This window comes from Drosophila pseudoobscura, chromosome 4 (genome assembly GCF_009870125.1).
Source record: "Drosophila pseudoobscura strain MV-25-SWS-2005 chromosome 4, UCI_Dpse_MV25, whole genome shotgun sequence".
NCBI lineage: Eukaryota > Metazoa > Arthropoda > Insecta > Diptera > Drosophilidae > Drosophila > Drosophila pseudoobscura.
Genome location: NC_046681.1, coordinates 25,227,342 through 25,239,491, shown reverse-complemented (window position 1 = coordinate 25,239,491; position 12,150 = coordinate 25,227,342). Strand labels below are relative to the sequence as shown.

Genomic DNA, 12,150 nt, shown 5'->3' with positions numbered 1-12,150 from the left:
TTTTGTATTACTAAATGCTGTATGCAGTAAATTCAGTATTTTAATAAAGTAGTATTTTCAGTATTTCTGTCCGCTCTAGCGATATTTTGGTATATTTTTAGTATTTGTATCCTGTCAAATCTCTTGGCATAGTACTTTTATTTAGTAGATTCAGTTTTCTTTTTAGTATTTAATATTAATTAGAATCTCTTATGAAGGAATGTGTTATTCTAGTAAGAGATATCTTATCTTAACGATGTTTAAAAACATTCATGATGGTTCTCCAGGCTTTTCGGATCCCAAGCATGTAAAAGTATCCCCATAGCTATCTTCATTCTGAAATAAGACTTACCTAACCCAAGACCCTTCTTTCGCCTCTCTTTCGAACCAATACAAAATCAAATCATACGAGTACGAGTACAAGTATATTCAATATCCATATTCATTCGCCCCACCATAAACCATAATCGAATGCAGCGTAAACAGAATTTTTGTAAAGCTGTTAAATGCAATTGGCTTTGATGGCATAACTCGCATGGAAATGCATCGAATTTGCAGTTTTTCTGGCAATCATAAGACGCAATTATATATCACTTTTGCTTTGGTTTTCCTTCGTATCGAAAAGTGTATACATGCATATATCCATAAGTATGTATCTATCTGTCAATATTATTGTTTGTGCTATTTGGGTCAACACTTGTTGGTGTCTTGTACCCTTTTCGAATCGTGTTATTTCCGAGATGGATAAGCTTTCGATTGTTTGATGTTTGGTTTAAGTGCGAAAATTCTCGGACCCTGTTCACTGTGTAAATAAGGTTCGAGCAAGGGCAGAAATTTCGTTGTAAAAATCACATGTAAATTGCAATTTGCATTTTCAAAAGAAAAATAAACAGAAATAATTCCATTTTCCGAAGGAAATTCTGATTGAAGAGCGAAAAGTGTAAACAAAAAGGAAAATTTACTTGGGGCACTTGTAGGGCAGACACAAAGCGATACTCTATAAACATGGAGGGGTTTTCAGTATGATTTAAATATAATTTAAACAAAGTAGTCATCACTGATGCAGATTCTTGGACATTCAGACTACTCTGGAGGGGCTATTCAGGATTCCGTTGTATACCCCCTGGAATTCAGGTTATAATCCTTTTTTGTACCAGTTCATGTTCAGCTAAATTAAAGTTATTTCTTGTGGTAAAAACAGGATATTGCTTAAGAAATCGTAGAATAACTATTCTCCTTGTTCCCGTTCGATTAGGGACACTTCTTTCCGTACAATCCTATACGAAATCCTGTCAATTATTTTAACTTTTTCGTTAACTGTACGACTCTGTATTTAAATAAAATATTTTTCTGCCCTGGGCAATATTTACACAGAGCACAGAGCGGACTGCATTAATTTGACAGTCGGTTGCCGTCGGGTTTTTCATAAATAACTATAAATATTTGAATTTTATTTCATTTTACGCTTGCGTGCTGTAATAGCCAAAAAAATCACAAAAAAAACTGAAAAGAAACTGCTGGTCCGAGAGATCTCTCGAAATGGTTCTCCAGCGAAAAATAAACCCGTTGGGGTTTCTGGCTTGGGGGCAGGCGACTGCAGAGTGGAAATATTATTATTGCCTTTGATTATTTTTGCAAATGCCTATAATTAATTTATATCTGTATTTGTTTGTTTGATTTTTGTTTTCTGCTCTTCTGATTAATGTACTCGAATTTTGCCCGAAACGCAATTAAAAAGAAAACAAATATTCCTTTCGGGAAAGATATAAATTAAAATTGTTCCCACACAATAACAAAAGAACATGTGCTCGAGGATCGTCTGTGGATCATATGATACGTGTGATTCTTTGGCGTGGGCACTACCTTCAGGTACCTGAAGAATCGCTGAAATATACGACCTCTTGAGGCGATTTTTTTGTTTTTGCACTGAGTTTCCCAAAAATAATCATTTAATTTTAATCACCAATTGTTTTTGGCTTTTATTGGGATTTATGTCTTGTTTATTTGCATCAATTCTCATTTATATCTTTTGCATTTGTAAACAAAAAAGGATATAAAATTGATGAGAGGAAGTGAAAGGGCTATCATAATTTCTATGATTCCGAAATTGTTTTTCGGTATTGATATATCTATAGAAATTTGTATTTATTTATAAGCATAATAAATGTAGCCTCTTGATACAAGTCCCAATCGGTAGTATAGAGTCACGGTAATCACGAGATAGGCCTCATCAATAAACATCTCCAGTTCTTCATACTCTGATAATCCAAATCGTAATACTTATGTATGCAGTATGGAACCTTCACGAATTTCATCGCGCAATCCACAGTATATTCATCCGAAGGCTCCAGGCAGTATACACACACACACACACACACACACACATGTGGAAATGTAAAGTACGACACCAATCATCAGAAATGTGGGCGGAAAAATAATCAAAACCCGACCCGTGATGCCGAAAGATGAGATGACACGATCCTCACTTTCAGTGGGCAAACGGCCAGAACAGATCCTCTCGCACTTGATGTCGTCTTGGAATCTGTTTCACACCTCGTTAAAACCTCAGTAACCTTTTTCAAGTCTTTTTTCAAACATGACCTAATTTTTTACAGCACGACCTTTCCCAGGTGCCAGAAAGATGCACCAGCGTGCGTGGACGCAGCTGTGTGATCTATTTGTGGCCCGAGAATGCAAAAACAAATTTTTAAAAGCCCCCAGAAATATGGATATTATATAAAAACCAAAAAGAAGACTTTACTTACCGGTTGGCTTGGGCAGATTGTAAAAGTCAAGGGTTTTGATTTCCGAGGTCTCGACATGCGGCGCAAACCCCTCATACAGATCGCTCTCCTCCACAATGCCGCTCAATTTGTCGGCCTGTGCCGAGGCGTCTCCACTCCGATGGTATGGCATCTTTTTGGCCAGGTTTGCAGTCGTGTGTGTGCCCTCCTTTGGGTCACTTTCCGTCGCTGTCAACTTTTTGATTTGGGTTTTGGCTCAGAGACCACTCCAAGACCTTACACCTTACTTCGGGTTTCCGTTTCTGTTTGTGTTACTGTTTTGGGCAGGAGGCAGTTGATGAGTAAATCTCCTTCGTTGTTTCTTTTATTGTTTGACTAGAAAACTTTTAGATATTTATACAATTTTGGTGTTCCTTTTGATTTGTTGAATTTGTTGTTCCTTGTTTTGATTTATAGAATTTGATGTTGTTTTTTTTTTCTTTCTTTTTAGTATTCAACTTTTGATGTTGGTGTTTCTCAGCAAACTTATGGAGACAGAAATACTCCAATACGATGATGCCGCGCAGAATTCATTATAGTGAACGATTTAGGACAAATACAGCGAGAGCATAGCTGTGATATACTTTAATCAAATCGAAGGTGTGGGCGCGCTTCCAAGTCTGCAAATAAACGTAAAAGAGAGGCGGAAATTTGTTTATTATTTCATTCCGATTGTTTTCCAATTGCATAAACAATCAACAATCAACTCTCGTAGTCAATCAACATCAATCAATTAGACAAGATATCATTTGTGGAAGGAAATCCTTGCCATTTAGAATACCGAATGTTTATCCACCGATCCGTAATCGGTTCAATGACATGACCCATCTACATACAAGTTAATTGTAGATAATGCTAAAGGCGCCATTGGCCCATAAAATACTTGGCCGGGCATTTATTGCGGGGCCAGTCATAAAAAAAAAAAAACAACAGCCAACTGGTCAGATTTATAATATATATACATATACACTCGTACATTGTATGAGGTGGCTCTGACTTTGCTGAGGGTGGCCGCTGACAGCAGCACCAGCAACAGCAACGGCAGCAGCCGGTTTGATTTCTAATTAAACCAAACAAAAATCCGAGAATGAGAATGAGAAAAACCGGCACAAATATTTCATTTCGCCATACAAATTCTCCTCACTTATAATATACTACGAATTGGTAAGCAATTTATTTAAATAAACAATTTCACGTGATTTTTTATTGTACATTTTGGTAAATTTCGTTGATATAAATCAGATAAGGACTGCGAGAAACAGCTTCAAATAAAGATGATGACAAGAGACGATGACATGAAAAATAAAAGATACTAGTATGAAATAAGATTCGTAATTAAATACAACAAATTTCAGAGAAAATACCAAAACATACCGGAAAATACTAAAAATACCAACAAAAAAATACTTAAAATTTTGAAAAACAATACAGAAATAATACAATACAATAAAGAAATACGAAAAAAAAACTAGAAATACCAAAAACTTCAAATATCAGGAAATAACAGAAAAATACTAGGAAATACTAGAAATAACATAAAAGCGGCATAGATCCCATAATATATGCATTATTCATAACAGAGAATACATAATTAAATATACTAGAAAACAGATCTACCATAACATACTAGAAGCACCAAATTCGTTTGGCATTGGAATGGTATGGAACATAAGGGTCTTTCCCCCAGAGTCTTAAGGCTTAGACGCATCAACGTCTATGCAGTCATTTGGCTTCAATAAATTCCAAATTAACTTTACATATATTTGAAATTACCCTACAAAATGTTGTAATATTAAATTAAAATAAAATACCCATCTATTCCGCCTGTGAAAAAGTTGCGTATACTTAATATTCCCCCAAATTATGCTCAAATTTTTCTTCCAGAATTTTTTACCGCATATCCACACCTGGTGGCAGTCTTTTAAGCTCCAGGCTATTTATCATAAAGCATTTGTGTGATATAACCAAAAACTTTGGTCTCAATTACCCCCCACCAAACCACTCGACGCACGGCAATTACTCGGAAATGTTTTGCTGTTTTTGTCACAATTCGCATGCACAAAGTGAGCGCCCAAGAAAATGAAAAATTAAATTGCAAATTTCTAATGAAATGCTAAGTGCATACGCATTGAAAAATAAACAACAGAACAGTACGCCCAAGAAAAGTACAGCAAAAATAAACAACACCAGCAACAATTTTGCCACGTATTTTTTTGTTCTCGTGTTTTATTTTTTCATTTTCATTTGACACTCTTAATGATTTTCCCCCGTCAACTGCAGGCTACTCGTAAAAAACGACAGAACCACATTTCACTTTGGGGCGCTTTGACGCTGGTCTAGGGGCGACGGAAGGGGGTGGTGGGCTGGGGAGACAGACATGTCTGATAGATCGCTGCGTTTGCTTGATTTCTGATGTCCGATAGAAGGTGTCGCAGGCGGACGACGGCTGCCGTCACTTTAGTTTTGAGGCTAGAAGACAGGTTGTGTGTGTGTGTGTGTGTGTGTATGTGTGTATGTGTGTGTGTGTGTATGTGTGTCTGTGTGTATGTGTGCGTATCCAAGGCGGTTCAAGAGTGTACTTTGCTATGCTAAGTAGATAAGAATATGTGTAGTACGAGTACTCGTGTTCATATGACTGAAATGACTTCTAATTAATATGGAACGTTGCTTGATGATGCACGATGTCAAAGTCAAAAGAAAACTTACAAGCCTAGTGGGTTACATTGTAATGATGATCCCAAAAAACATTTGTGATAATTGCGTTCACCATTTTGTGTGGAAAAATATTGAGTTTGGGGTCACCACTTTTTCTATTCTACATATTATTCGTAAAATGTAATTACAAAGGAAATTGTTTGCTGGGGTCGCCATTATACTCATTTACCTCTCCGATTGGGGTCCACACTTTATGCAGAAGCATTTTTAAGGGTCACCAAGCCATGGAAAAGATTTTGTTGGGGTCACCATTCCGTAAAGTTAAAATTTATTCACTTTAAGTCCCACATTTTCTTTTAAATTTAATCCCTAAATTAATTCGGAACGGGGTCACCAAAGTGCCTCTTCGATAGCAACCTATCTTATCCACTAATGAATTAATGCACCGAAGCGCCAACCGAAAAGCAAACCTTTTCTACTCCATGGACATGCCCTATCTGAATCACATAATAAGCCTGCAAATAGAGAACTCCCCTGCGGCTCCTCTTCGAAAGAAATATTAAAGCACTTAAGCCTCATTAATTGCCTAAACAATTTCCATTTTGTTTTACATCGAATCTCGACTCAATTGAGAACTCGATTTGTTTCGTTTCGTTTCGCTTCGTTTCGATTCGGTTCGACTGGTGTTGATGTGCAATTCTCTCATATGTATGTCAATATTATGCTACGAGTGTGTCTAGTTTTCCTCAAGGTGCCGCAGGTACACACACAAAATTAAAGTCAACAGGTATATATGTATATACTTATAAGCACGTATGTATATAGAGTTATTAACAGTCTGAGAACGGGCATTAGCCCCTGGACTTGAGCGGACTTATCTAAATGTTAAAATACACCCAATTTAAGCTAATGAAATCAAACGGAGCGCAACTCAATTGAATTCAATTGGACAGTTTACAATGACTAACTTAACTAAACTGAAAATCGACACAAAACTAAGCAGAGACCGACTGTGGGCTGTGGGACTACGACTGAGCACAGAACAGAAATGTTGCGCCATGAATCGATTAACTCTCTCGGGTCCAGCGGCTGCTAATTAAAACGTTTATGCTAATGGCCTGACACGATGTCATGTCGCAGTGTCGCGAGATGTCATCCAAAAGAAGCTGAGAAAAGCGGCGAATGTCACAGAAATATTGACATCCCGGAGGTCAAATGAGCCAAAAAATGACTACACCAACTGCCATTCAGTACAGACACGCACTGTAAGTCCCTCTCTGTTTCTCTCTCTCTCTGTTTGCCTCCTGTTTACCTCCTCTCTTTTCTTTCTATTGGACTTTAGCGCAGATTAAACATGGCGTCTGCCGCGGGGCGAATGTCAGGCAGGCGAAACATGGCAGACATCAACAACTCAATTAGAGGCCCAAAATAGCTCGTTTTACGCTGAATAAGCATTTAAATCATGCTAAACAGGTGTTAAGCGTTTCTGGTGCTAATCATTGGACACAATGGGTTAATCGCCCCGACAATTGACAGACCAGACCCCGAAAGACATGCCACAAAATGTTGTGGGCGGCGTGGAGTGACGCAAGTGCAACAGAAACAACGTTTGGGTCAAGACTCAAGTCGAGTCGACTCTCGCGGCCACACACGTAATGCTTGCTGCAATTTGCGTCAGTTAGCAAAGAGGGGAAAACTTTTGAGGCTTCCAAGTAATTTTCCACTACACCAAAGCTCCACCACCCAAGTTATTAGCTTCAACGGGGACTCGGAGGCTCGGAGACTCGGAGGCTCGGAGACTCGGGTACTCGGGGAAAACTAAATTGTTTCTGTTCGTACTTCAGGCAGCCACAGAACACAAAAGTTAGTCCCCCGTCCCGAGCACGGGATCATGATGGATTATAATAGAATCAAGTGTGGGCTGTGGGGAGGAAAGTAATCCTCATGAAAGGAACTCGAGATAACAAAGTTGTGCAACTAATCAAGTTTTAGGCGGGTTCTGCTTTCAACATCAAGACACACTCGGCCCTCGATTGAATATTGTCTAAATGGGAAGTATTCAATTGGAAACTAATTAATTTAATATTTAATAGCTCTTGAAATTTATGGATTCGTTTTAAATATACGAGTATGTTGGATCTTACTTATTTTAATATGACTAAAACCAATTTTTGGATGTGCTTTCCATCGATAAAGGATCAATACCATCGATAGTTTTCGATAACTCTGATCAATTCTCAAGATATCTTATATATATGTGAATAAATTATACATTTTCTAACCGATAACGCCAATAAATTATCTATATACTATATATTAAAATCTATAAATCATAGATATCTATAAATGTCAAATAACAACGATACATTTCGGTATTTCATAGTAAAATCATCGAATGACACGAAATAAACATTATGTATAATAAAAAGAAATAAGAAACTCCCATTAGGGAATATTTTTCCTCTAATAAAACCTAATTTCTTGTGGCAAAACCTCAAGTAAAGTTTGAAAACCAACAGCACCAACATCCTTACGAAAGAAATCCTTTGAAGCGATGTTTACATAATGAAATTCCTTCTACGAGCATTGCACAAAACCAACCACAACCTCAACATCAAATAGTTATGAAAGTCAAAGTTAGCAAGTCTCCTTGATGTCCTTAACAAGTAATTACAGTACCGAAACAAGTGACATTTTGTGAAATAAGTGGGTCACCTGTTGGGGAGTGAAACGAACACGAGTTCCCTTGAGGGTTTCGCCTCCTATTTGCATATGATATGAGTGGGTGGAAATCGGTTTAGGCCACGCCTTAAGTGCGTTTCAAAACGAACTTTGAAACGTGTTACATGAAAAACTGGGCCAAGCAGCTGTTGGCTTTCTGCACGGAAAAGTCCTTCTCCTTGAGTGCGGCGAGTGCAATGACTTTGTCCAGTACAGCACTCCTTCGGCTTGGGTCCTATTCCTTAGAATTCCTCGCCCTCTCTATTCATTCTGAAAACTGTGTCAAATCGGTTCGTTGCGGGGGGTAGGACTTGGAGAAATTATGCCATTGCCTGGTCGCTTGGTAAGCCCTTAAAGTAAGGGACGGCATCGACATCACAAAATGTGGGACAACATAAAACCCATTGTGTGTGGGTGTGGGCAGATGTCTCCCTGCTACGCAAGTGAATGAATGTTTGAGCGAATGTTTGCGAGTCCGTGAGTGGGTGTGACAGGACATTTTGCGTCAGCAGCAGACTATAAAAAAAATGACGAAAATTCTACCCTTTGAGTGTCGAGGCATGCAATACCCTTAGAAGATCCATTAAAACACACTCGAGTCGAGCATTATTGGTGTATTTTGTTTTTGCACTCTCGGGTCATCCCTATTGCGTCTTTTCGCTTGTGCCTCTGAAACTTTCGACCTTTTTAAAGTTTCAGTGCTGTAAATAGCGTAGTACCCTCTGAAAAGGGTATGCGAAAACACGCACGAAGCTGGAATTGCGTTGTTGAAACTGGTATCCGGGGTGTGTGTGCGGCTCCAGTGAGCAGACTGGCTCCTGAATCAATGAATGAATAAAGTAACGCGTCAGTCGCACGCATGTGCAAAAGAGATGGTGATAGAATCAATTTAAGGCTGGGGAGAGCAGCGAGGACACAGAGGGCAAGCAGAGGACATGGAGAAGCAGCAGCAGGAGGACAGGAGAGGACAGGCGGAGGCCTGGAGCCAAGCGTGGAGCCTTAAGTGAGAATTGATTGGCAAGGAAATCAAGTTCCAGTTTGGCGCAAGGACAGCCACTTCTGCGACACTTGCCACACAGAGAATTTGTCAGGGCAGGCGGCAACAGGCAACAATTAAAACAGGGCCCGAAGCTGTTGACCTGATTTCCAGTATCTCCCCTTGCCCCTTACCCCTCCCATCTTTGCCCCCGTTTTGAATGTATTGTTGTTGTTGGCTGTTGTCTCTGCTGCCTGGCTTTTTGGCGGCAGACTTCGTGACGGCTGAAAATGCCAGCCGCAGCAGAGACTTGACTCGACTCCGCGAGGCACAGCTCATGGACACGCAAGGCTTTTTTATGGGCCTTATTTTGTGTGTACCGCACCCTATGGCCAGCGAGGGGTATAACCAAAAGGCAAGCATTTCGGGGGGTGGCTAAGACTCGGTTTCATGGGAGTTTCTTAACTTTCGAAAGTGTATCTCAAGCGTCGCCGCATTCGAAATTCATTTTCCATAGAGTTTCTTCTCGGTGTGTTGTGTGTTTTTTTTTTTTTTGGCAACACAAGGAAAAACCTGTACAATGCACTTGCCACAAAACACAATCGCAGCAGCTCTCATGCTCGACTTGGGGGTCATTGAACCTATAGAAAAAAAACTGCAAACTGCAGCAGCAGCAACGGCAACAGCAGCATTTTTATTTCATAATCATTACATATAAGAGCTGTGGCAGCAGCAGCAGCAAAATCACGTGAAATGCGGGCCCTGAGCCGGAGGCAGGCATACAGATATTTATATGGCCATTTGGCCACGTCTCTTAGCCTCCTCGCTGCCTTGGATTGTGTCTCATAAGTCCCGGTCCCTGGCCTAGACAGAAGGCAAAAACCAACTGCCGCCAAATGACAAAGAAATAATAGAGGCAGGAGCGAGAGGAACTTGAAACCAAGAGATCCCAGAGATGGGCTAAGATAAAGTCTATAAAGAGGGCTTAAAATGGGGCCATAGATGCTGTTAAAAGATGCAAAAAAAAGATGTGTGCAAAGACTGGCCTAGAGAGTGAAGAGCACCAACAGAACAGAGGCTGGCTAGAGAGAGGGAAGGAGGGAGCATGAGACTAGCGATGGGCTAAAAAATTCCCTGATGAAACTTTTTCCTGATAAACTATACAATGACAAAATTTTCTAGAAATAGCAGTCCAAGTCTGAAGGAATAAATAGACCCTGAAAAGGGTTGTAGATCCGCGGTGGGGCATGTCTGTATATTGTTTTTGCATTTTCGAGTCTTCTCTTTTACACTTTTCGATACAGCATACTGCATAGAGCGTACCCTTGTAGATGGATTAGAAGAAAGCGAACAGGAAATACTCTCATCTCTTTCTCGGGGAATAAACTCTACAAATCCACACAAGAATAGTGATCCCCACTCTCCATTTGATTACCGTACAGACAACCCTCGCGCTGATGACGAGGCGGCGTCACTCAATCGCAGGGAAACAAAGGCAACGACGTAACCGGTAGCCACTTGGCCTCCAGCCCCCCTCCAGCCACCTGCATGCAACCCAAACTCCCCAAAACGGGGACGGGCGGGCCCCCAAACTTCGACCAAATGTGTGTTATGTAAGCGCGCATTTTCAACATATTTGTTGCTTCTTTTTTCCAGACATTTTTCGCCTCTGCGCTTCGCTGGTGCAAAAGTTCGCAATGCAGCCCAGAAAATTGCAACCCAAAAAAATACGAAAAAAACCTTCAACAACGAGGAAAAATGGAGGAAAAAATGTATGGAGAAAAGTGCAGCGTTTGGGCGTTCTGATGGCGGAGAGAATGTTGCTGGCTGCGCGTTTGCTGGTGAAATGGAGCAAAAAGTGAATCATCAGAATTTTTTTATTTGGTAACCTACAATGTTTACTTTATCGTTTCAGCCGCCATACGCCTCACGGATGGATGGATGGCAATAGATTGGTACATTCTAAGGGGTATTTATATGTGTCGTATTTGATGAGCAATACATAATATTTCAGCGTTACTCATACGACACGTGGATACGGCAAACGACTCAAACATACGTCTAGAAATGCCGCGCCCTCCGTTTGAGTTTCTGTGAAATGATATGTTTCTCACCGGTGATCTTTTTTTTGTATTCACACAATTCCCTGTTCTCATGTATATCCCACTGGAAGCACGATCAGACATATTCAAGGAAATATTATCATTTTGTTTCGATACACAAAAAAAAACCAAAAATACTAGATAATACTCGAAATTAGCCCCTAAAAAAAATATAAATCAAATAATACTAAATACTACCAAAAATAATAAAGAAAATACCTTAAATATTCTAAATAATACAAACCAAAAATGTTTAAAGCTATCAAAAAATACTAAATTCCATTCAAGAAATACTAAGAAATATCAACAAATACCGCTCAGAATTTTAATTTTAAATATTAACAACCAAAACAAATACTAAATTATACCAAATAAATACTAAATACGTACTACGTATACAACAGAATGGCTCTAATTTCCACCAATCGAAGGAAAATTTTGCATAGGCTTTCCATTTGTCTCTGATTCGATTCCCAAGAAACGTTGGTGGAGAAAGTATCGTGTAACAAACAACAATGGCAGTGGTTGGGTTTAGGTTTAAGCCTCTCAAATATCCATAAACCCCGGAATAATTACTTAATTGCCGGCGACATTCGATGCTCGCCATATGTCCAGATGGCAATATTTCACCAAAAATACTCAAATTGTATACATTTTGTGGGTAATTTGCCACTATTCGACGGCACTTAATGTGCATGTAAAATGTGTTCTCTTTGGCCATCAAGGAAGGCCCCATACGAGGGGCCTGGCCTGGCCTGGCCTGGCCTGGTCAATGAAACTTTTATTGAGACATTCAGCTGTGAGAAGCAGAGCAGCAGCAGCAGTTCCACTCAAATTATGGCTAATTACATGGACAATTTAATAGATATTTTTCCCCATATGTTTGCTCCAGCAAAAAACAAAAACAAAGGCCAAAAAACAGAGCACTCTGGCT

The 12,150-nt window shown here is 39.6% G+C and overlaps 1 protein-coding gene across 8 annotated transcripts in view; it reads right to left on the bottom strand.

The window, feature by feature from the left end:
• The window catches only part of sky (GTPase-activating protein skywalker), a 55,574-nt gene that overhangs the window by 32,608 nt on the left and 10,816 nt on the right, over positions 1–12,150 (bottom strand). For all 8 annotated transcript variants that reach the window (XM_033379994.1, XM_015180760.2, XM_015180755.2 and 5 more), the window contains exon 3: positions 2,745–3,382. In XM_033379994.1, coding sequence (XP_033235885.1) covers positions 2,745–2,895 — 151 coding nt within the window. In that variant the 5' untranslated portion in view covers positions 2,896–3,382. The remainder of the gene's footprint in view (positions 1–2,744; positions 3,383–12,150) is intronic.